Raw genomic sequence first — 27270 nt, 5'->3', positions numbered from 1 at the left:
TTTTATTTCAAAGTGTTTCATGATGCATGTAGTACATCCATAGCACTTGACCTTCCATAACACCCACATCCAGAGATACACAGATCCCAATCTCGTCAGAATCAGTACGAAAACACAAGAGCTGTATGTTAAACTGTAATGTCGTTTAGAAAACCAATCATGTCCTAGCAGTACTCCCCCCCCCCTAAAAGAAAAACTTGACTCTCTCTCTCTCTCTCTCACACACACACACACACGCACACACACACACACACACACACACACACACACACACACACACACACACACACACACACACACACACACACACACACACACACACACACACACACACACACACACACACACACACACACACACACACACACACACACACACACACACACACACACACACACACAGGGGTTAATAAGTGTCCTAAAGCCCCATGCAGCTCGGCTCATCTCTACTGGCATGTTTATTCAGAGCGGTGGGCTTTCAGGAGGCTGAGTTTTATTTGACCTCTGACCCCTCTCAACAATGCTCCTCTCCCTCTCTGTTTATTCATCCCTCCATTCCATCTTTCCCTTAGCTCCTAGAGACCGGCCTGAGCGTTTTCCTGTTTCTCAGTGGTGTACCCTTTCACTTTCTCTATACGTTTCATACTCTTTTGTAATTTCCCACTTTCTTCTCCTCACAGCACAGAAGCAGCTGGAGCGCTGAGAAACAGTTGATTATTTTCCTGCTCTTTCGTCTTGTTTTCTTTTTTTGTTTGAAGGGAAAGAATGGCTGAAGACTCCGCTACCGGTGCTGCCAAGTCAAATGGCAGAGTTTGTTTTTGGACAAGTGCAAAAAGTGAGAGAGAGGGTGTGAGAGAGAAAATAAAAGAGAAACTCTCTCCATGATCTTATTAAACAGACACAGATGGTCACTGCAGGCTGACAGCGGGTTCAAGACACAGACTGACAGGATGGAGATGAGTGCATGGAGAGATTAGACAGAGAGATGAAGAGATTTGTCTGGCAAGACAGGAAGGAGAGGAAAACCAAAATGCACCAATGTGCTACCAAACTTTTCTTGGCAGTAACTAATATGATTCCTGGACTAAAAGAAAATACAAGACAAGGAAAGCATGTAAAATTAGTATGCAAGGTAGTGAAAGAGATACCCTGGTCCAAAGTGCTTCAAAGCATATGCTGCAAAGGGTCTCTCTGTTTCGTTAAGTTTAAGTTTAAATTTAGAGCTTTATTTATCCCCGTGGGGCAATTAGTTTGAGCTTACATGTGCCTCACATAAAACACTGATCACATACATACATTTAAGGCAATAACCGCTTACACACAGAAAGAAAAAGGTGTAAAAAATGTTTACCTTTAGGGTACAACAGCTTGCCACTGGGGCAGTGCCCTTAAAATGACATATTTGTACCTTTTTTATCACAAAAAGTAAGTTTAATATTAGTACCTTAAGGTTCGTATTTGTACTCTAAAGTACTAATATGCAACTTTTAGGAGTAAAAAAGGTACAAAGATGTCCTTTTAAGGGTACTGCAAGAAAACATGCCGAATTTACACAAAATGGTTTAGAAGAATGTCAAAACAACATTAAAATCACACCTGCTTTGATTCAGGATTGTGTGTCGCTGGAAATTGAATTGAAAATGCCTTTTAAACTTCAAATTAAAACGGAAGCAGAATTTAAATTCTAATTGAATTCTAATTATTTAGGAAGTACAATTAATATAGAACATAAATAAATGCAAAGAATATGACTTTTAGTCATTTTTAATGGACTAGTTACAATTGTTCATTAAACATTACAAAATAAATAGATCACAATTTTGATATTTTTATAAAGTTACCTGAAACAATGTGGTGGATATTTTGTCTGTGGGAGTATTATTGTTTTGACAATACTAAACTTTCAAGTCAAATTCACATTCAAGCATTAAAAGCTGCCAATTCTTACATTCTAATTTTGCCCAACCTTGCTGAGAAGAACGCTCTGCTGAAAGATTAGAAACTAAAAACCTCATGTCATATAATTATCCCAAGCTAATCCACAAAATGCACAATATCTCTGTGACATGTAGGGGGCAGTCAAGAGTGAGAACAAAAGTGCATGGATAAATTTGGCAAGAAAGAGCGAACCTCTAATTAATGACCAATAAAGAGCAAGTGTCATCCACAAGATGTTGGTTTGAAGTGGTCAGCTGTGCTCGACTGCTGTTTTTCTTTTTATGTTTGGATACGCTGAGCTGATTTTGGCTCGCACTGCCCACCAACTGCACCTGTGCCCATCTGCACTTTTCCCATAATGCCTCTGACCACTCTAAAAGAGACGAAATCACTTCCAGCTGTGGTGCACATGCGTTTGCAGCCAGCTATTATTTATTTTGTCATCCTCTCTCCCTCCATCCCTCTGTTCTACCTCAGAACTTTCCATAAACAACAATGAAGACAAGTGAGTCAAAGAATTGAATGAAGAAAGAGACCCAAAGAAATGAAGGTGTGAGAGTGATAATGTAATTAGCTGTGTGTTGGTCGTGTAGATCTGAGTCAGCTGAACTAAAAAAGAAGTAAATGAAATAGTATGCTTCTTATCCTCCTCTCATTTGGGATCATTAAATGGGAATTAACATTCTCTTCTTTTGTTTTTCCCTCCCTCACTTGGTATTTTTCTCTATTTATTTTCTCCAAACCGCTAATGAAATTTTGGAATGAAATGCTTGGGAGAAGGTAAGACGTTCCAGAAGCAGGCTGGGTTCTCCAAACTTTTTTTGTTTGCAAAGGGGTTTCTGTGTTTAATCAGTCCATGAGACTCAAGCCCCGTTTACACCCATTATCCGTCTCGAGTGATCCGATCACAAAAGGGAAATTCTCACCACTGTTTTTCCCAAATATACCTTTTAGGTTTATTTGATATCTAAATCTTAACACTTGTATTCAACATCATCCTGTTTTAAACTGACCACCAAAACGGATGTTATTATCAGATGTAAACGGGGCCTCTCACATGTCAAGAAACACAGAAGAGTCCATCTGGGTAAATCGCACACCTACCACCCTGCGAAATCTCTATTACCAGAGAGAAAGCGCTGTGAAAATATGCTTTTGTTTAGCACAATGGATGCTAAAGGGTGTTCACACTTCAACAAATGGAACATTCTCACACACTTTAGCCATCCTTCATCCCACATACTCACATACACACACAAAACACCAGGCCTTAATGTCTGCGCTCTCTCGCACTCTGTCCATCAAATGAACAGCAGAGAAGCACAGAATGATCCAATTCTCTTTCCTGGCTTGCTTTCGTCCTCGCCGTCCCATCCTTTAATCCTTCTATCTATCACATCCCAGTCGTCCTTTCATCTTTCTATTTCTCACATGGAATGCGCTTAAGGTTAAGGGAAACTCCTCATTTTTGGCACCAGCACAGAAGCGAGGCAGATGGGTCAGACACCCGTCTCCTAATCTGAGCGTGCCATGGCCGCTGTAGCAGCTGGCATCACTATAAAGCTCCCATGTGTGGGCAAAAGCCGTGGCACACAGAGCCAGAGCACATCTGCACAGGAGGGCAACACCCGACATGACATGGCAACGTAAAAAATGAAGACAATAAAACAACACACGCAATATCGAAATAAACGGCCGGCGATTACAAGGCCGGCAGGGGGTCGGCTTAGAGCACAGAGAGCTGGCTGGATGTGAAGTGCGATAGATGGAGTGCATTCGTGCTCTTCTGGTGCTGGTTTGATCGCGGTCCATTTTGGGATTACCGCACTGGCAGCGTGACAAAGATCTGCACAGCACTAGGCTGAAAATAGAATTGTTTAAAAAAGTTTAATAGATTAAATAGTATCACTAACCCCACGCTGACATCAAACCCAGGTATAGTGTTTGGAAAGCTACTCAAACAACAGTGTTGTTATAGTTAAAACTATTAAAAATCTTTATTTGAAATAAAGCTTAAATGAAATAAAATAAATGAAATATATATTAGATGAAAAATGAAAACTGAAAAAATAAAAGTTATATAGAAATATTTTTAAGACAAAAACTAAGAAAAATGACAAAAGAACAGTAAGTCAACTAAAATCGAAATGAAAAACTGAAAATCTAAAAATAAAAGAACTTAAAATTGTAATAAATACTATAATAGCATATAAACTACAAAAGCATATAAATATTAATGCTAAAATAACAATGCTCAAAGAAAGGTAGCCTATAAGCAGCTAAGATAAAAATTACATTATACCAAAAATATTTACAGTAAGCTGAGAAAGTAGATAGTTACACTATAAACTACAGGGGAAAAGAAGCTTACTACATTGATGCTTATAAATGACGGACAGACAGTAGATAAATAGATTTTGGTTTGGTTTGCTTGCTATTGGCAATGCTTACAATGTAGCACATCGGACTAGTGAGGAAAACAGCATTCTGTATTTCATTCCCAGTGCTAAATAGAACAGCACAGACTCTCATTTCCAACCTTTCTGCATGAGGCAGGAACTAAATCTTCTGTAGCCTTTAAGCTAGTGCATAAATCAATCAGCATCACTGCTTTCATTGACCATTTTCATTACTGTATTTCTGTCACACACGCTCACAAATACACCCTCCCTGTAAATCTCCAAGGCAATTTATGTGACGGGATCCAGCCAGAATAGAGAGGTGTAATCAAGTACACAAATCAACTGACCACACATGATCGGGTATGAACGTGTTAGCCAGCAGAGTGCACGGCAGTGTGAAATTCAATCTACCTTTCCACGCAAAATAACAGAAAAAACGACCCCCTTCCATCTCTAATGGGCTGTGCTGTCAAAACGCTTAACTTTGATTGACAGCCAGAGTCGGGCGAGTCAGCCAATCAGGCGTGGTGTGGGAGCGAAGTGGGCGGGAGTGTGAACTGTGAAGTTTAACCCCAGGAGTCTGGGACAGCTGCAGTGTCACTGTGGTTTGTGGCTGTTGCACACCATAAATTCTCTCTAAAGAGAGTTTACTTTTTATTTTAATGGGGGCTGTAAATTTACAACCCTTGGACCCTGGAGATAGAGCCATTTTTGAAGGAGCACTCCCTGTCTTTTTTGTTTCTCTCTTATACCTTTTTCTCTAGAAATTGCCTGCTTTACGCAACATATTAGTAACTGGCAGTATGCTGGGGTAATTTTTGGGCGCCTCCAAAAGGAAAAATGTTCATATGGAGTATGTTTATAGTGTGTGAATAAATGAAGAGTGCGTTTGTGACTTTATATTGTGTGTGTGGGAGTGAAAATGACTAAACTTGTGTATTTTATGTGTTCAAAACATCAAACTGACCCCCCCACCCCCCTTTCTCTCTCTCTCTCTCTCTCTCTCTCTCTCTCTCTCTCTCTCTCTCTCTCTCTCTCTCTCTCTCTGTGTGTGTGTGTTTGTGTGTATGTCTGCAGGTGTTGTTTGCTCTGAACCAGACTCTACTGCAGCATGAAAGTTTGCGTGCAGGCATTTTGCAGGGCGCCTTCACTACTGAGGACCTCATCACACACTACAACTGTGGAGACCTCAACTCCATCATCTTCAATCATGACACATCACAGGTACACACACACACACACACACACACACACACACACACACACACACACACACACACACACACACACACACACACACACAAAACACACACTCCTGTTCTATGCATCATGTGAGTATGTGTGTAGTGTAACTGCATGTATGTGATGTATTGAAGTCATTATGAGCTTAAAGTTTGAGCAGCAACAGGTTCCTTCTGATGGATGGCCTACAATTCTCCACTTCACCCTGCACGCTAAGAGATTAAAGCAACGTCACACACACATAGTGCAAGAGAGAATGAACATTTTAGGAAAAATGTGAGGGAGCAGTAAGAGGAAGGAGGGAGGGAATTTCTCTCTGTTGTTCCATATTTCCTGCAAAGATCAGACACTGGGCAGCTAATGGCTTTACTGTCTGATAAGGTATCTGACTGCTCCCCCTTTCACTGCTTTATGCCTCTCAACCTCATTCTCTTTCTCTACTTCGGTTTCTATATTCTATGCGGAAATTATGTAATACTTGACTTAGAGCTTGGGTTGAGTTTTCTGCTAGAGTCTCATCATTACAGACAGATTCCAAACCGCATTCAAGGATAATGTATACATATATAAACTCATTGAATGTCAGGTTCCCTCTTTTTACTGAATTTCCATGACTTTTAGATCTTTTAGCACACTGAAGTTTCTCTATACTGTGTCTTATAGGAGAGGAGGAGGAGGGGAGAGAGAGTATAAGAGGGCATTATGGGAAAGCCTTCTCTAAAAGTGGTTTGGATGCTTGCAGGGGTACAGCAGTTCATCTATCAGTGTCTGAATACAAACACACACACACACACACACACACACACACACACACAGTGGAGTCAAACGAATGGCTTTCTGCATCGCTGCACTTCACCTTCAGTTCTTTAGTGCACAACTCCAGCAGGAATCTCTCAGATAAACACACGTGCACAGCCATATTTACCCTCTCTGCCTCCCAATTTCCAAACTGTTCTCTCATTAGAGGGGTGAATGGATAAACACACACACACATACATAGTATTTAGACGTTCCAAAGCTCTGGATTCTAACAAGAGGCCACCTCACAGTTTCCCTTTTAAGTCTCTCTCGCTTCCTCCGTCCTGGTACCATTATCCATTACCCCCACCCCCCATTTCTGGTGTATGTATAGCCAGTCAAGACATGGGAAGCGTTTCCGACCATCTATTAGAGCCATAATCATATATATGTCCCTAATGCCCTGCTCTCTTCCAAAGATCTATACTCACTTTTCCAATTCTAAACATGGATTCCATACATTTAGAAGCTCAAGTAAAAAAATAAAAAGGTAATTACAACTTAAATGTATAAGTAAAATTGTGACTTTATGTATGACATTTGTGACTTTCTCATAATTGTTTCTTTATCCCATAATTGTGACTTCACATCTTGTAATTGCAGCCTTATATCTCACAATTGCAACTTTCTAACTCATATGATGCTTAAAAGTATAACATTTATTTTAAACTGTCTTACAATTAAAACATGGACTTTTTCACTCTATGAAAAAAGGTCTTTCACACATTTTCCTAACGAGGTCATAATGCCTTAAAGACCCAATGAAATCATACGGAAAACTCTACTTTGAACTTGGACTATGGAATTTAAAAAAACTCGACTTGAGTTGAAACCTTGACTCAACCTCGATTATAAACAACATTGAAGAGGAAAATAGGAGACAACTTTGTGCCATCTCTATTGCATAATTTACCCTATTATGATTTATTGTAGTTTATGACAGAAATGTTATAGTTTCATTTTAAATCTAAAAGTGGGCATCCATTAGACTTTTATTCCATTAAAAAAATGGACAAGTTTAATAATTTCGATCGGAAAAACTTCACCTCATTGTGGAAAACCAGTTCACAGGGACTTTGGCGTCTTTATTGTCTTTCCCCAATCGTCCTTTTCTTTTTCTCTTCTATTCCATCTTTGAAGTCTACTTTCCCTTTTCTCCTTCCATCTATTCAGTCCATCCCCATGTATTAATAGCAGACTGTGTAGAGAGACGCGGCCAGCTGTAGAAAGCTTTCTATACACTTTACCCTGCAGCAAATCAATACAGTCCAAGACAGTAAAACAGAATTTGTAAGTGTGTGTGGATGTCACGTTCCACAAAGCGTCATAAACTTCTCAGCTGCCCAATTTCTCACATACACAGACTAATATTCATGCCAGGCCTTTAGTAACACCTCTCTCTCTCTCTCTCTCTCTTTTTCCTCTCTCAGCTTCCACATTTCATCAACAGTTCCCTGCCAGCTCACGAGCGCTTGACAGCGCAGCAGATTGACAGTTACCTGCGGCAGGAGCTCATTTACAAACGCAACGAGCGAATGGCCCGCCGTGTCTCTGCCCTGCTTCAGAGAAGCCCCACCCAAAGATTCTTTTTTGCTTTCGGAGCTGGTGAGTCACACAAAACTTACAACCATCACACACATACACTCTCTTAACAACGTGAAGATGAGGTCAGTTGACATTGACTAGGAATAGGTCCAGCTCCACATACAAAACAAACGCACACACACACACACACACACAAACTCCCCCAGATGGCAGTAAAACCAAACGGCCCTCAGAACTTTTCCCACGACTGAGAACACATCACCTACATTCCTATTCTGTGTGCACCTGTGTGCGATTCTCTGTCTGTTTGACAAATGCATACCTCACAAAATGCATTATTTTCATGAAATTTTTAATCACCAAAAGGGTTGCATAAAGTGAGAGTTTGGGTGTGTATTATGCTAATTACTAACTCTGGCTACACACTTTAGAATAATCAGGATTCATTAGAACGAGAATAGAAATGCATGCGTGTACACACCTGTTCTAAATTTAGTGAAAACGTTTTGTACACACGTAATTAAGAACACTTGAATGCATGTAATAGTGAATGAGACCCAGTGAGAGGACTGACAGCTACTCTCATCTGTAAGAGTGTGAGTGGTTTGTTTTTAATTTGCATTCCAAGCTAATGCTGCTTCAAGTCATCAGGGAAAACTGTGGTGTGTGTATGAGCACACGTTTATGTTTGTGAAGTTTATTAGCACTGATGGGGTGAATCAGAGGGTTTCTACTGGACAAGTGTGTGTGTGTGTGTGTGTGTGTGTGAGAACCTGTCTGTCAATTTGTAAGTGTTAATGAAATAAAAGTAGAATTTAACATGATAATGCCCTGTGTTTTTTTTTTTTTTTTACATTTAGCTCAAAATCAGTAAAAGATCAAGACTATGACAAATATAACACACTAATAGTTCGGCAACTGCAGTGTTAGTTTGTCTGTCTGTCCCTGGTGTGCTAGTCCTTTCTCTAACTGTGTTTACTCAGAGCTCTTGTTTGAGTTACTCAGTTTAATTTGGACCATTTCACACAGAACCTAGTCAGAACTATTGACAGAAAGCAAAATTGGCAGCTGTAAACCTGGGCTCAGAGGGATCTACAGTTACCAGAGTGCTCCACAAGTTTCTGTAGGGGTGATTAAAGTACACATTGTGCTGGTAAAGTGGTTAAACAAGCCATCCATCTTTGCTCCACAGCAAACCTGCCACCTTTGCTTTGTAGACTTTCCAAAAGCATGTTTTGATTCAACAGGAAGCCCTTATGGCACAGGCTAGAAGACTCTTTTGGAAAATCATACTCATATGCACTCACACATACCCCCAAACCCTGACGCCAAAGCACCTTTTTGTAAAAAGTTCCCTAAAAGTCATCCATAGAATTTATGCTGATTAAAAATCTGATCTGCCTTAGCTCTACCTGACATTCACTTTCATGAATTAATCATTCTTTTGAATTGGAAATATTCAATGAATCAACAGAACAGACACACAGTTTACAAAACTAAATGATTTGTTTATGAATAAGACTTGATTCAGTTTGGCTCAACGGCTGTCCGAATTCGTTCACTCGTTTTCATTCACTCCTTTAAGTGAACTGTATTAGTGGACTAACTTAGGGAATAGTGATTGAGGGTTTAGGGGGCGATTTCGGATTTAGCCCTATTCTTTTAAATTCCTGTGGTAGAAGCACAAGTAGAAGTTACTTCTCCCTAGTTTGGAATAGTAAATCACATATATTAAAACCAAGGCTTCATGTAGACCAGGGGTGTCCAAACTCTGTCCTGGAGAGCCACTGTCCTACAGAGTTTAGCTCCAAATTGCCTTAACACTCCTGCCTGGATTGGAAGTTTCTATGCTTAGTGAGACCTTGATCAGCTTGTTTAGGTGTGTTTAATTGGGATTGGAGCTATACTTTGCAGGGCAGGACATTGGCCCTCCAGGAGCAAGACTGGACACACCCCTGATGTATACAGTTTTGCGAAAATTCAGTTTTTCATATAAAAAGCAATTCTTATTCTCTTTCATCTGTTTTGCTTTGTTTTTTTTGTGAGTATGAGAAGGACTGCAAAGTTACATAACAGGTTAGATGATAAGCAGGAACACACCACCATGGCACATCTGTTTATGGTACAGATCACAGACACAAACTTCAGTATATATTAGTATTTCACATCCACTAGAAATCTATTAACAAACCTCCGACAAACACATATATTTTACATAAAAAGCCTTATGTCAAGGCAATGCTGTACGATGGTAAACGTTGTTTGTGTAATAAAAATCATTTTGCTTTCCTCAAACATATTCACTCACATCCTAATTAGCCATTTGCTGAGCAAGGAGAGAGTGTGTGTGTGGCGTTTCAGCAGGTTCTCATTTGCCTGGTTCCTCGGTGCTGCGTGGAGTTTCGTGCTCTTATTGAAAACATCCTTAGGAATTTCCTGCAATGGCCACAACCCAGGCCAACCACTTTCTTCTTTAATACACACGCTACATGTGATAGGGAGCATTTGTCTTCGCTTTAATGGCCTCAGATTTGTTTTTCTATTCATATGACACTAATAAATGACAATGCTAATATCACAGGCTCTAAAGCACTATTACAGTCAGTTCCAGTAAGAGCAAGGGACACTGTTTATGTCTTACTGTGTTTGTATGAATGTGATCACTCATCCGTGTGTTTGTGTGTGGTGAGGAACTCTCAGCACATGTGTTTTGCAGTTGTTTGTGGTGGTCATTGTATTGTCATTCCTTACAGAAGTGCTCAAAAAGAATTGCTTCAAAGGGCCCTTTGACATGAACATTTTCTTGGTGTCCAACCGAGGGACACTTCACTACCAAGGTTCTTTGCGCTGCATTAGAAGCGTCACTCATTAAAAAACCGTAACAAAAGCTCCAGTGGTTTGGGAAGATGATGTCAAAGTACCTTATGTTAACTTCGCAGAGTGAATGGAATAGGACATAGGCATGGTCACAATTGTTTGATAAAGCAGTATGAAGCATTGTGACCATTTGCATTGGGTCCAATTCATTTTAGTAAAAGTTCATTCTGATGGATTGTTTAAAGGGTTAGTTCACCCAAAAATGACAATTCTGTCAGTAATTACTCACCCTTGAGTTGTTCCAACCCCGTAAGACCTTCGTTCATCTTCGGAACACAAATTAAGATATTTTTGATTAAATCTGAGAGCTGGATGACTCCTCCATAGGCTTCTAAGGCATTATAACTTTTTTTTTTTTTTTTTGGCGCACAAAAAGTATCCTCGTCGCTTTATAAACTTAAGATTGAGCCACTGTAGTCACTTGGACTATATTAACGATGTCTTTAATACATTTTCTGGGCCAGCAAGTTATAATGCCTTAGAAGCCTATGGAGGAGTGATCCAGCTCTCAGATTTCATCAAAAATATCTTAATTTGTATTCCGAAGATGAACGAAGGTCTTGCGGGGTTGGAACAACATGAGGGTGAGTAATAACTGACAGAATTTTCATTTTTGGGTGAACTAACCCTTTAAGTGAAGAACTTTTGTGGATTCTTTTGAGCTAAACTGGGATGCAAAAAGCTGCCTGATTGTAACTAAACTGCTTTAAATTGAGTCACTTGTAGCTTGTCAAGCGATTTAAAAGATGACTCCACCAGATGGCATCCCAATAACCACTGCAATTGGTCCTTTTATTGGCTAGGAATATTATATACTAGAAAGTGAATATCATGCAGGCTCAAAAGGCAAGCAGGAAGGGTTTTATCTGAGTCATTAAATGGTCCCTCCAAATACACTATAAAAAAGCTCAACTATTAAATGCAAATCAAATGGAATGGCTTTCGGGACCCTAAAGAAAACAGTCTGTTTGTCTTGAGCTGTGGTGTTGTGTTGGTCTGCATCTCTGAGTACATTGTGCAAAAATGACTCTCAGTGCTAATTAGACCAGCAGAGCTCATTATCAAACTCTGCCATTACACGCCTCATTAGCTACTAAAACAACTGATCTGGGTGCTAATGGAATTTAAGCTCACATTACACACATAACACATGATCTCTCTTCTCCCACACACTGTTTTACTGTGATGCACTTACACAGATGCTTCTACCTGCAAGTGATTTTATCCAACACACACACACACACACACACACACACACACACACACACACACACACACACACACACACACACACACACACACACACACACACACAAAGAATATGTGGATGCACTCCAAGACAAAGTCTGTGATTTATTATGCAAATTATTTAAGCAGCCTTGTATCCCTTTACAACAGAAAAAATAACTGTGAGAATAATTGCAGAGTCAACAAAGTCAGAGAGTCTTGGGAGTGACAACCACATTAAAATGCAGGAGTGAAATCATACAGTGTGTGAACGATACAGTTTATTGACTCACCATGATAACCATCAGTTATGGTGTTTATATATAAAATAATAGCATATATAATTAATATTATATATATATATATATATATATATATATATATATATATATATATATATATATATATATATATATATATATATATATATATATATATATATATATTTATATTCTTATTGGTTGATCGTCTTGATTGTTGGTGAGTGTCATGTAACCAAGTCAAATTCACCTTTTTTGTCGTGTCGGTGTGTCCGTGCCGGTGTGTCCGTGCCGGTGTCAGTGTGTCCATGCCGGTGTCGTATGTCCGTGCCGGTGTCATGTGTCCGTGTCCATGCTGGTGTCTGGTGTGTCCATGCTGCATCCGTGCTGTGTCCGTGTCCAATGTGTCCATGCTGGTGTCCGGTGTGTCCGTGCCGTGTCTGTGCCGGTGTGTCCGTGTTGGTGTCCGGTGTGTCCGTGCCTGGTGTGTCCGTGCTGGTGTCTGTGCCGTTATGTCCGTGTCCGGTGTGTCCGTGCCGGTGTCCAGTGTGTCCGTGCCGGTGTCCGTGACGCTGTGTCCGTGCTGTGTCTTTGCCGTGTCGGTGCCGGTGTCCGGTGTGTCCGTGCTGGTGTCTGGTGCGTCCGTGCCACTAGTTTGGCTGTAATGCTAAGTCAATTGCAAAATAGTAAAACCAACATGAAAAAACAATCATGATAAAATCGTGAATCGTGATTTTCCTGAAAAAAAATCGTAATATGATATTTTTGCCATAACCCTCACCCCTAATATGTATTAGATATAGATTATACAGGCGCAACCGTAGGTCCTCACTAAGCTCCTTGGTTTTAACCATGACTCGCAATTGACCAGAAACTTTAGCAAACAGGTATATCAGATGTTCTGAATTTAGAGTTGATTACAATGCTCTAGATTCATACTAGAAGTTACCATGGAACACTTAGAATGGTGCAGAAAATTGCATTTCCTGACAATTTTGCAGTAAGATCTGGGATATAAGTAATTTTGGACATGGAACTTTTTGTCAAAATGTAAATAAAATAAAAAAACTAATATTTTCCATTAATTTCTCTGACACAATGTCTTAAAGTCTTTGCCCATGTTCTTGTGTCATTGACAGTCAGTAGATACCCATTCACCAAGTAAAAATTTACTTAAAATTTACTAAAAATTTGTTCTGGGTATGAATAATTTTGGGTTTAACTGTATAATAAATAATATTATTTTCTAATATATGGGCCATTCTACAGAATTGGTTCAAAGTCAGAGTTGGAAACGTCTTAAAAAAAGGTGTCTTTTTCCACAAATTGTGTATGTATGCAAATTGTATAATATCCAAGGTACACATTTCTAGTAATTGTGCAGTTAATTATCATATTGTATTTTCAGAAAGTTTTGGAATATTTTTCCTCTCCCCAAATTTGTCACTACCAAAACACAATAATAAATAATTTAATAAGAAGGCTTATATTGACCTAGTAATATTTTGTTTACATCTACCTTGTAAATATATATATTTTTTAAGTTTTTACAGGTAAATCAATAACAATTTTGACAATATTTCAAGTGTAATTTATAAGAATTGTTGTATTTTTAACCCAATCTTTCTTTATAAAAGGCATTAAGTTAATCATACTGATTTCAAAGTTAAGGATTCATTAGTTTGAATATACATCGAACCAAACACTATAATAACATCTTAGTTGATAATTCAGTATACTTTATTTGAGACAAAACATCCAATGTTTTGGTAGCGACCACATCACGTTACAGAATTTTAACTCGCATACTAAAACACTACTAAAACGGACTAAGATACTGATTTGCATAACTGTACAAAATTTTTGTTTATTTCCCCCAAATAAATGATTATGCGTCCCCTTTTGTCACTACCAAAACAATGATGGCATGTTTCGGTCATGACTGTTTCGGTAGTGACAATTCAAGATACTTTTGAGCCTAGTTCAAAGATGATAGCCAGAACTTGGTTACCTAGCACAGTTCTGAACAGTTGTACAAACATAAAAACTAAATTTTATGGAATTACACCCAAAAAAGTTTGCTTAATTGCAGAAAAAAGGTGTTTGGTAGTAATGTCCCTTAAAGTTACACACAGATTTTCAGACTTTTGAACACATTTCCCTCAACATGATGGTACCTATCTATAATGAAAGAGAGGCTATGAGAGAGAGGCACACAAGAATATTTCCTGATCAATAATATAGGGGTGTGGTTAAAATCAGTCTCAGCCAATGGACTAAAACACACACTGTTTTGGTAGTGACATGAAAATGCGGGACACATTTTTTTACATAAAGTTTCATGATTTAAAAATAAAATATAAAATAAATGTTGTTGTTTTTTAAACTTTACTTTTTAAAAGAAATCAAAAAGATATTTTTAAAAACAACAATGGAATAAAATGAAAAAAAATATTTCAATATCATTTTCACAAGTTGAAATTTAGGGGATTTTATATATATTAATCTTACTTATATTTTAAATATTATTATGGGATTCAATAGATAATAGAAGGATCTTAGTAAACATCTAAAATTTGAATACTTAAATGCTTTTTAAATGTGTTTTTTGGTTGTCGTATAGCAGTTTGCATCAATTCTGTAGAATGGCCCATATATGCAGTTAAATATGCTACATTGGCTGTATACATATGACATTTGATTTACACACACACTTACTTTTTGTGTACTGCCCTGTCAATAAATGTAGTTTTTGCTCTTCGAGTATGTGTGCACATACCATTACATGTATTTATGAGCAAGAAAGGCTTCTTTCTGTTTACTGCTTCAAAGCCACTTCAACATTCCAAGAAAAAAAGTAGAGACCCCAGCTGTCAGAAACTAAAACAAACTGTAGGGGCAATTTCCCCTAAATGCTTTAACCCCTGTGAGTTTTGACTGTTAATGCGCTCCTGCTCTGCCTGTTTTTGTCTCTTTCCTCCATTTTCACATTTCCCCAACTGTGAAAATGTCCCCATCCATTGTACTGACTTTCTCTCTCTCTCTCTTTGGTAAATCTGCTTGCCCGCCACCCAACAGTCACTGTAAGAGAAATGTAAATATTTAAAGCCATAAAGGAAACAGTTTCAATGTTTCTGCATCAAACCCTTGAACCCCAAACAGACCTTAAAGTAGTTCACTCCAGTTCCCCTACGGCAGCGCCACAGAGAGAGAGTCCCCTCATTATGGAGTCTGCTGAACTACCACCAGAGGAGTCCCTTTGGACAGGTAAAAGAGAGAAGCACCCCCTTAATTCTCAATAAACTCTGGGTTCAGCTCAGATCCCTGGGATGGCCTGAAGGCTGGAATTTCCTGATCTTTAGAGATTTATAGGAGGTGTGAGAGCTGATCTGTGGTCATTTACTCTCGCTCACACTCAGGGCGGCGTGGAGGTTTTGTTGACTCAGAGACCATGTCGAGATTTATAGATTTCCTGCTGCTGTAAAAACTTGCAGAGGGTAGCATGTGTGTGTGTGGATTAGATGGAGCTGTGCTGCTTTGCAGGTCAGTAGTCTGTAGGGTTATCATGGGGGACTGAGCGCTGGATAGAAGAAAAATGAATAACTCTGAGGTGGAGGCTTCCCTTGAGCATCATCTGACACACACCCACAGATTCACACATGCTTATAATAATGGACAGCAAGCAGAGAACAAACAAGACAAAAGTAGTACTATGATCAAAGACAGCAGCAGCCTGGTTGACCACAATGCATTTCAATTTCATATCACAGATCTCAATATGTGCTTTCTCCTCTCTTTCAAATGTTCCCTCTCTCCAATGAATATTTTGTTTGTTGGCTGTCTATCCATAGGGGCCACCGTGATTTTGCCAAGTAAGACATGTTCCTGGATCAACATATTTTGTTGATCCTGAAACAACATTCATTCCCAAAAATGTAGTCCTAACCCTATCCCTAACCCTACCCATAACTTATCCCTAAAATCAGAGAGAAATGATAGGTGAATAACTCTGATGTAGAAAAACCTAACCCTTGTTGTAAGCCTAAACTTGGCATAAACTGTAAACTTGTACCTCAATTTTGATTGGTTGATTGGAATGTTGTTCCAGGACCAATAAAGATGTTGATGTAGGAACATATTATACTTGTTGAAATCACATTAACATAAGTGTTAAGCAGACAAACATATACCAATAGGGTTAGGGTTACCCTAACACAGCAATGTATGTATTAATGCAGTAACAATGCTTTTAGTAGATAAAAGGTTTATGTAAATAGTTCAAAGTATGTACAATCATAGATTTGAATACCTAAATTGTAACTGAACTAGTTTGCTTTAACTTTTGCTCATTCACTTTGGTTAATGTTTGGTCTGTTTTGCATATAAAAATATGAGTATAATATGGAATATGAAATTATTTGCTATCTTATAGCGAGTTTAATAAATGATAATAAAATTGACAAATATGGCAAAAATATATTAACTAGATTTAAGCTGACAATAACTATGACTAAAACAAAAAATCCTGCTGTGTAAAACACTGCTCACAAGTCTAAAATATTGGCTGAATGGCTGTGTGTGTGTGTGTGTGTGTGTGTGTGTGTGTGTGTGTGTGTGTGTGTGTGTGTGTGTGTGTGTGTGTGTGTGTGTGTGTGTGTGTGTGTGTGTGTGTGTGTGTGTGTGTGTGTGTGTGTGTGTGTGTGTGTGTTTGTGTATGTGTGTTTGCGTGTTGTTTGTCATGTATCATAAAGGTGCTGACATACCTGGACACAAACCAAAACACTCAAACCAACCCCTGAACCGTTCACAGTACATCTTCTGAGTACGAAGATTGGGCGAGAGGAGAGGGGATTCATAAAATGTATAAATGCACCAAAGAATTTTTGCTAAAAAGTGATTGAGAACCCTAAATACCCCGAGAGTGAAACCGAGAACAAGTCTGATGAAAGTCAGAGAGAGAGAAAGCTCAGAGCTTAAGCATTACAGCAAAAGCCAGGCCGTAAGGACATTAGTTAAACATTTACATTTATTAATATGCCAGACACTGTTATTTAAAGCCACTTACAGTGAATTCAATGTATTCATACTCCCAGTGAATCGAACCCATAGCCATGGAATTGCTCCCGCCATGCTTTACCGACTGAGCTACAGGTTGAAAAACAAACTATGGAAACACCACATGTCCTCTACTTTGACTGAATCAGAAGGAATGAACTAACAGTCACTGCACCTGCACCTGTAAACATGACGATTTGGACGAGGGCTTTAGGTGTAACTGTAGTGAAAAGCCAGGAGCTTTTGCTAAGCCTCAAATGGATTTGTTTAAGGTCTGCGCGTGTTTTCAGGATTTCTTAACAGCAGTTTTCTCTTGGTAATCAGAATATACTAACTGCGGTCACTAAATAAACACCACAAATATACATAATGAATTGTATCAGCCTTTGGAAAGCTGAAGCTCCTGTAGTGAAACGAGTCTGTGTGTATGGCGCACAGGTTTGTTTGTTTGTTTCTGGGTGTGTATATTTATTTATCGTGTGCCAGTGTTTTGGGTGTGGGTGCCTACGGAGAAAGAGCAAGAGATTAGTTCAGGCTGATTTGTTTTGTAGCATGCATCTGCCTCCTTGCATTAATTAAAGGAGAGCTTTTCAGAAAGACCTCCGAATGCGCCCTAAATAAGTCCCAACAAAGAAAAACCTCACCAATTTGGTGACCACCCGCACCTCACCGCAGCTTGAAACTTAATCCAACTACTTCCTCTAGTAACCAAACACTTCTCCAGTAACTACTTCCTCCAGTAGCCAAATGTCTGTGAGAACGCTCTGTCCAGCTGGGTTATTTATGTGGCTCAAACCCTGCAAATAAATACAGCACATGAAATGAACTGCTCGACTTTACATGCAGAATACAGAGGCATGGCTGTTTTACTCGAAATTTCCATAAAAGATCATTTCTAACCGAGTTTAATATGAACATTAATCAGAGTATGTGGGTGTGATAGCTTGCCGACCATGCCGCAGTGTCATTGAACCTGAGTCAGCACTGGGATGGGAGACGAGGTGAGGAACACAACAGGACCGGCCTCAATGGGCCGCCTGTTCCTTCCCACCGGGCCGAAGGGCGTAGCGGCATAATCTGTCCGTCTGATCTGACCGCCGCTCAGCTGTAGCCTCTTCACGCTCCGTGCCAGTCGCCCCAGCAGCCTTTGAACTCGGCGGCCAAGAAAGCACCGCGGGCCCCATCTCTCCCCCTCCCCTTCCCTGTCTTCACGAGTGATCAGCAAAATAATGATGATAAAGAAGCATGAAAAGAGACAGCCTTGAAGATTTTCAGCGTGCCGTTAATAAGCTCACGGAGCATGCTGAGGCGATGAGGTCAGGCTGTATTAGCGCTTATTGCTGGGTTGAGTGACACACGGGATTATCGGCTACGCAGACAAGTGAAACAGCTTTCATCAGCGTGGCGCTGGAGCGCGTGCGTTTGATGTCTCAAGAGTGAAGGAATTATGAGCGTATTATATGTGAGAGCTGAGGCGGAGAGACAGTAGCACGGGGGCATTTTATATGGCCTTATTCTTGAAGGAACAAGTGCACCTCAAGATCAAGAACGAGAAACTGAGGGTTCTTGAGACAGCGTCCGCCCATAACTATATGCACTTATCTGCTTTCTCTTAATATTTGCACACGCCCACCTTAAACTTATCCTCAATAACATGGCTGCTACTTGTTTCCTGTGTTCTACAGGTCATTTCCTGGGGAATCATAGTGTACTGGACATTCTGAGGCAGGAGGGCTATGAGGTGGAGCACACACCAGCGCAAGAGCCCATCACACAGTGAGTACACACACATACAAACACTTTACACAAGGGTTGTGCAAAATTCAGAATTAATTTAGAATTTGAATCAGAATGCTGTGGAATTTACTGAATTGCAATGCAAAGAATTTCAACACAGGCAATGCATTCTGGAAAATTAAGTGTCCTTACACTCAGGGCCACAAAAGTTTATCAATCAATCTATCCACCCATCCACCCATCCATCCATCCATGGCCTATAAACCTTGAAACTTCAAGGCTTTTAAAAAAACTTTAAAACATAGTATTGTCAAGCTAAACTTTGATATTAGCTTGACCAAGCCATGTTTGAAAACTTCAAAATTACAGTTATATGAATTTCTTCATAATTCATTGTAATTCTACTTCCTTGCATTCCAATTGGAACTGAACTTCTGCATCCTGTTTGCTACCTCAAGTCAACTTCAGGAACTGCATTTTGAACACAACTCTGCTTCACACTCTTGGCTTTATGGTTCTCTCACTAAGGACTGTGCTCCTCTTCACCTTTTCCTCCCTGTTAAGATTCAGTCTCCACTAATTCCATTTCCTCCCATGCCAATACCGTGCACACACACAATAATTATGAAGTTATTTATACAACAAACTTTCCTGAATATTCTGTGGCGCAGAATATAATGACGCATACTACATACACAGACTCAGTAGTGCATCGTATTTCACCACATAGAAACCCCAAGCACTTTGTAAATCACCAGGAGGATATTCCACTTACTGTGCTAAACTGCAAACAGTGCTAAACTATGCCTTTTATCTCCCCCTGCTAACCATGACAAGGTGGGCTACACCAGCACTCTTCCAAACTCAGTCCTCACCCAGTTATCTTTTAGAGAGAGGTGCAATGCCTGCTCAAACAAAGGAAACCCACCTCCATTGTTGGCATACTTGTACCATTACTCAACAGGCCTTTGGGGGAGCTGGAAGGAGGTGATCCAAAGGCTTTGTAGGTTGTACTCATTAAATAGCTGTTGTAATGACTCCAACACCCAACAAAGACGCAAATGGAAAAATGAGAGCGATGAGCAAGCCAACAGTCTCAGAAAGGCAGTTAGAACCCGAAAGCACCCAACCACCGCCACAACATACAGCCGGTGTCATTTGAAAAATCTCCTGTTGCTAATTTCAGTGCAAACGTTTTCCTTTGGCACATTGCGCCACTGGAAGTGGGAGAGGCAGAGAGTGCATGAGGGGGGGTTCTCAGATTGCTAGAGATGATGACAGTGGCTGTGGTAACAAGCTGACAGCTGGATGGACTGGCTGAATGACGGACTGACTGTGGTTTAGAAACATGAACCCTTCCAGCTTTCTCAGGCCTGCTCCCTCTAGCTCACTTTTCTCTCTGTAAAGCGAAAAAAAAATGAGGTGATATGATGGGTAAGTAAAACAACATGCAATGGCAGCTGGACATGTGTTTACTAAAAGCTCATGAACCACAAACTTGAGAACCGAAACCAGTCCTGTAGTGTGTATGTGGTGTACATATGGGTGATTATGAGATTCAAACCAAACAAAACACTTCATGGACATACTAAACACAGTGGGTTGGCCTAACCACAATGAGGCAGTTTGGAATAAAGTACGGTTTACCAAATGTCGTCATGGTTACTTGATGAAATGCCCTATAGGGCACTCACCAACAGGAGGTGACAAGTATAGAGTGGCGTAATCTTGAGCAATGCTACGCCCTACTGGTTCACTATGGTAAAGTCTATGTCCAAATGTCTATAATGAAAGAAGAGTCATGTCTCTATAATACTAGCATTTAATAGCTGAATGGATTGGTATGCAAGTCTGAATATGGATATCAGTAAGGGAGCTCAAGACTTTGAGGTTGTAGTTTTGACCTCACTGGCTCTTTGTAAATTCTTAGCAAGCCGAAAGGTTGATATGAAGCTGTTTGAAGTCCAAGGTATCTCCAAAACACATGCACACACATCATAAGCCAGAGCTTTTTTAAAACACTACTAGGATTTTATCTCCAGTACTTCAAAGGTGTCTCCTGACACTACCCAGTTCTCAAATAACCTTCATATATATGAATCCACTATTTTAAGTAGGGAATAGGAATGCATCGATACAAAAATTCTGACCTATGCCGATAATCAAAAAATTGCTTGTAAATTGTTATAAATGGCTGATAATAAAATATTCATTAATAATACATTTTAATTAAAATTATCTTTAAATACATTTTTAAAAATAACAGTAAAAGCTAAAAAATAAATAAATAATTAAATGCTACAACTAAATTTATATTCAAATTCTGACCTAAACTGATAGCCTGATATTATTTTTTTATGATATAGATGGCTGATATTAAAATATTTATTTTTAGTCAATTTTAATTTAAATACATTTGAAGTAAATTGAAAACTTAAAAATGAATCATTTTAAACATTGCAACTGAATTTAAACACCACAAAGTTATAATTTAGTATTAAAAAATGGATATTCATTTTGAGATTTTCTAAATGATTTACATTATTAAATTAATAATGTAAAAGATATTAGTGAGCATTGGATGACTGTAAAAAATAATCTCAATTTAAAATGTGAAATTATCATGCTAATTAAATATCAGCTAATATATCCAATATTGACAAACACAATAAAAAAAAACTAATAAATGATATGGTACTGATATATCATGCACCCCTAATTTTAAGCATATATATATATATATATTAGTGATAAACTTGTGTTTCGACAATTTCCTATTACAATTCTGCATCCCATATGTTTTTTAACTTCCACATGTTCTCACAGAAGGAGCTGGTCTGAGGTTGAGGGGACTACTGTGAATCCCTCTGAAGACAGCTCTGAGTCAGCGACTGAATGGACATCAGAACCTCCAGAGCTAGAGGAGATCAGCCAGGAAGAACTCACACACATGCTGCTGCCAGACAGTCTCAGCCAGCTAGAGGAGTTTGGCCGCTACAAGCGCCCTCGTAAAACCCATCATTCACACAGTCGACCACGGCTGTTCAGTGACCTGTGGGTGCGCATAGGAGACAGGTGAGGACACGACACATGCCAGAAACGGCAGGAAATTCAAAGCTGCTCTTTACTAATAAAACCCACATTTTTGTTTTCATGTTGACTGTAGCACAACTCCACACCTGAATATGAGGATAACCAATGGCTATGTGACGGTGGAACCTCCTCAAACACGGCACGAACAACAGCAAAGACGAACGCCGCTCAGAGACAGACTGAAGCCTCCTAGCCTGCCCACAAACCCCAGCGTTCTTGACTCTGCTGCTCCAAACCCAACATATGCGCTGACGTACCTTTTGGCCTGTCTCATTTCACAATTGCTTTTCACTTCCTGAAGAAGGAATGGGTCTCTTGGAAGCTCACAAACCAACTCGATCAGAATTGTATCTGAGTGACTTTGCCTGTGGTAAAAATAAATGGCAGTAAAGTACATTTAGGTACTGCTTAGATCAATTTTGAATGTCTGCCTTAGTGCCTACAGTAAATTAGTTGCTGTAGTATGTAACAGCAGACATACGTGAGACATTTCTAATTGTTACATCTGGCAGAATGGTAGTCTGTAAGAATAACAGTAAAAGAAAACAAGAACATTTTGTTATACTTATGCAATGACTCTGACCAGACTTCATTCATAAGTATCAGCTAAGATTGTACCTTGATGTGAATACCCACATGACTGTTCCCTCCTGCCCCATTAGAGCAGACAGCAAAACATGAATGTGCTTTTTTTTCTTCTAATAAGTGAAATGGGGCAAAAGAAAGTAACCTATACCAAATTATCATTATCATATAAAGGTTAAAAACCTAAATTATGTAATAGAGACTGTTACTATGTGATATGGTCACTGACAGATAACTGAATAACTTAAATAGTTCACAGAGATGACACTTATATTTTGTAAATTATGCATTTGTTCATACAGAAATTTTATATTTATTATTTCATGAAGAGTATATTTTCATGCATTTCTCAAGTATTAAAGTTAACAGAGTTATGTAAAGAATCTTGACTCCTGTCCCCTAATTTAGGTTTTCAACGTTGCTAAAACTTGAACGCATACTGCCCTCTACTGGCACTCAAAGCATTTCTTTTTAATTATTATTTGTATTTATTGTATAGTAGGCCTACCTAAAATTGTACAAACAATTACGAGTTGATTTATTAAATGAAGGGAGAAAATATGGTCGACACTTTATTATTGTCCACATTTTCAATGATGTCGAGTTTTGTTCTGTAAAGGAACAGTCCACCCAAAATAAAAACGTTATCATTTTGTCATCATCACTTACCCTCATGCAGTTCCAAAGCAAATATTTTTCTTCCGTGAAACATGAGAAGGCAGAAAATTCTAGTTTCCCATACTGGATGGTTATGTTTAATGCCAAGTTTTGAGTATCATAAAAAACTATCATTAATGTATTCCTTATGAGTCATGACAGGTGAGTGAGTAATCGTTCGCGGTCTTGTTCAAATCAAAAATGGCGCCGCTCTGACGTAAATGACGCAAACCCCTTTTGTTCTCGCATGCCATGACCGCGAGCTGAATTTTAGTATTTAGTAAAGTTCCTCACACAAAACATCCGCATGGATTCATAAGACTTGGAATATTGACCACCATTCGTATGGACTAGTTTTATGGTAGTCTACTTTTTATCTTACTTTTTGTAGCTTGGCATTTAAAATTGTAATTCGCTTTCATTGTATTGAAAATCTGTATTTGTATAGGAAAAAATAAGTACTGCGTTGGAATAAAATTAGTCTAAATTATTTAATGCAACCAACCCATCCTGTCTGATCCACTAGGTGGCAGACAACACCTTTGTAACTGATTGTAGCCTACCTTAAGAAATGTTGCATTCTAATGTTCAACCTCTAGAAATACGTTGCAAAAGATGGTTTGTCTACGTTCAATAATCTTGATTTAAAAAAAATGTATAACAATATTATTTTAAGTTTTTATATTGAATAATTTTGACCCATCAAACCCATAATATGCCTACTTACAGTATTTAAATTGTATTTTATTTTAAGTATTTATATAAATAAATAATAGCATTGACCATTTGCCCATTGCCTTTATCTTCATCAGGATATTCTTTCCCAATTACACTTTAAAGAAACTGAGCACTGACAAAATGCAATGGCTAATATTAAATGGTTAAAATAAATATAATTGCATGGGAACCAAAAAAAAAAAAAAAGTTTCCTACCAAATCAATACAGTCCACTGTCTTATCTTATCATCTTTATACAATTATATCTTGCTCAATAGGCCTATATGTTTGCCCTTCTTATAACCAAAGGTGATTAGACTGTATTAATACTGCAACTTACTGAAGTTACTGAAGTTTAAACACTTCACATTCTCAAGTAATAAATTAAATCTAAAAGCAAAACTGGATAAGCCTATCAATTTTATGCATGTCTTTTCAGCACCTCCTTTTGTAGTACCTACAGAAGTACCTCACTTATCCAGGCAGAGAGATACAAGTTTTAAAATAAACAGCTATTTCGCCCCTTAAGCCAAGACAGGACAATGTTTGCCTTTGCTAAAATACCATTTTGCCTTGGCTTTGGGGTGTTATTTGAGGGAGTAGGGGTCCTGACAGGCTGTGACCCCGCCCTGGGCTTGGGGACAGAACGCCCACTGCATATTAATAAAAGATTACTGGGGAAAATCAATGTCTGAGCAAACTCATTAAAAATGCCTCTTCATCGTAAATGATTTTTGTTCTTTACCTCCACTCCGTCTCTCTCTCTCCCCCTGTTGCTTTTCCCCAGCGGTAATTACTTTCACAAGTCGTTTTCTGCCCTTTGAGTTGCACCGTTTCACAAATGAAGGTTAAGTTTGTTTAACCGTGCTGGATTTGCCATCCATGTTAAAGCATATAATGTGGAAGGCATGACTTGGCCCACACACCTCCAGGACCCCCTCAGCTTTAAAGCCTCCATTTGCACGGTCATATGGTCCAAGGTTAAGGCCCACCAGGGCTAGACAAAGATGGCGTGGTTTCAGCATCTTGTAGGCTATACGCACTGGGGAGATGCTGAGGGTGGTCAGAATAAATGTAATACTATATTTATAGATTGTATTCACAGTATAACTGATCTTTTGTCTGTGTGTAGTTTTGTTTGTGGCCCTCAGATGCTTTCTGCCAATATAAGTACTAATTGAGTAGAGTGAAAGATAAAGCATGCACACAATCAACTCAAGGTCTTTCAAATATAACACGAATTCAGACTATTATGTTTCATTTAATCAATAAACATTTCAGGGACACGGTTTTAAAACACACAAAACAAGAGGGAGTCTTTGTTCCTCACACAGGGGATTGCCATTGGAAGGACTCCTTAAGAGATCAATGCAAATAAAGGACAATTTATTATTTCAAATAAAAGCTATTTCAGTTCCTTCAAAAGGAACGTCTGGATAAACACATTAGTGCATTAATATTTACCTTGAAAAAAATACAGCTCTCATCATATTTTTTTTATTACAAAATATATTATTGTTCTATAATATGAATACGCTACATCATACATAGTGTTTTCGTTGAGGTGTGGATGTCAAACAATAAAGCAAAAGCCATGCAAGCATCATGCAGTCCAGTTTCAAAGCTTTAAAAAGGCCTCTGGAGTAATATCTTATGATAAACAGTAATCTATAATATATAATAGTAGCAGCTATGTAAATTCTAGTTTGTTACTTTTAAAGATATTGGCATTATATTTACATTTAACCAAATACAGAGGTCAGTATGACCTCCCCCCTCCTGAGGTGACAGACATATACCATATAAAAATATTAAAGATATACTGGACAACATATATATATATATATATATATATATATATATATATATATATATATATATATATATATATATATATATATATATATATATACACTATTATTTCATTTTAATAGTATGACATAAAAAAAGTGTCATTTAAATCGGCACGTTCAATTATTTAATTTGACATAAGAAAGGTTGCACACAATTGTAGGCTGCTTTTATATAATGTTTTTCGTATTGTTAGCATATATTTTATTCTACAAATATTTGTTTTCAATTTAATTTGCTTTTGTTTCGAATTAAACATTTACAATCTTCGATAAAATAATAAAAAAAAAAATCATGAAATTGAGATGGTGATGAGAGAGCATCTTTTGAACAATTTGATAACCACGGTAAATTAGTGCACAGAATTTAAAGTGTCCATGTTTTCTGTTAGTGTTTTAAACCAGCCCAATTTAGTAAAAAGTATTTTAATTCCTAGCAAACAAACATTGGCATATCAAAGTATATAGGCCAACAAAAAAAGTTACAAACGTTTAAACGAAATGTTACGCCATTACGAGCCACTGCAATACAAGAACAGTTTGTATTAAATATGCAAAGAACAAATTTATCGTATATCACATCACATTTAATGTCGCGCTATGGAATAAATATTTTGCCACCTATAGGGAGACAGTTTCAATAGGCAAACAGACTGAGAGTGAGGTAAGAAAAGATTGAGTAGTGGTTCACAGCTTTTCTCGACGTTGCACCGATTCATTTATTCGTGAACAAGGGGCACTTCACTTCACGCGCTCTCTTTGATACGGACTGAAGCTAGTGCTCTCAAAAACAGACGCTAACAAATTTATTCTAGATAAATAAATAAATAAATAAATAAATAGAACTATCGAGAGAGAGAGAGAGAGAGAGAGAGAGAAGAGGGGGGAAAGTAGTGGTAAGCTTCACTGACACGCACGCGAGGATCCCAAGCTTTGATGCTCCAGTGATGACAATCACCACATAATGATGTCTGATAATTACATACACATGAAAGCTTGTCTGAGGCAGCGAGAGAGTAAAAAATAGAGAGACAAATATGATTTTATCCAAAGATACTTTCCCCGTAATGAATACAAATTATTTATTTTGTTTTTCAATTTTTATTCACTAAAGCAAAATGTGGCATCATTTGACCCCAAAAATGGTTCAGAGTGTCAGGGTTTACAGATCAACAAGCATTGTTCACACCAAATAATGTTCCAGAACCGTTTGTAAAATGGAAATTTTTACAGATTATCTGGCTACATCGAATACAAACCATAATGATCTGAATTGTATTTATATTTT

General features: G+C 38.4%; 1 protein-coding gene across 2 annotated transcripts in view; it reads left to right on the top strand.

The window, feature by feature from the left end:
* trabd2b (TraB domain containing 2B) overlaps nucleotides 1-23135 on the top strand; it is a 53726-nt gene extending 30591 nt beyond the window's left edge. For both annotated transcript variants that reach the window (XM_081348158.1, XM_081348159.1), the window contains exons 3-7: nucleotides 5417-5563; nucleotides 7810-7984; nucleotides 19029-19119; nucleotides 21907-22155; nucleotides 22247-23135. In XM_081348158.1, coding sequence (XP_081204284.1) covers nucleotides 5417-5563; nucleotides 7810-7984; nucleotides 19029-19119; nucleotides 21907-22155; nucleotides 22247-22472 — 888 coding nt within the window. In that variant the 3' untranslated portion in view covers nucleotides 22473-23135. The remainder of the gene's footprint in view (nucleotides 1-5416; nucleotides 5564-7809; nucleotides 7985-19028; nucleotides 19120-21906; nucleotides 22156-22246) is intronic.
* Nucleotides 23136-27270: the final 4135 nt, after the last annotated feature.

This window comes from Scardinius erythrophthalmus (assembly GCF_964197995.2).
Source record: "Scardinius erythrophthalmus genome assembly, chromosome: 20".
Taxonomy (NCBI): Eukaryota; Metazoa; Chordata; class Actinopteri; order Cypriniformes; family Leuciscidae; genus Scardinius; species Scardinius erythrophthalmus.
The sequence above is the reverse complement of the archived record's forward strand: the minus strand, read 5'-3'. Positions and strand labels throughout refer to the sequence as shown.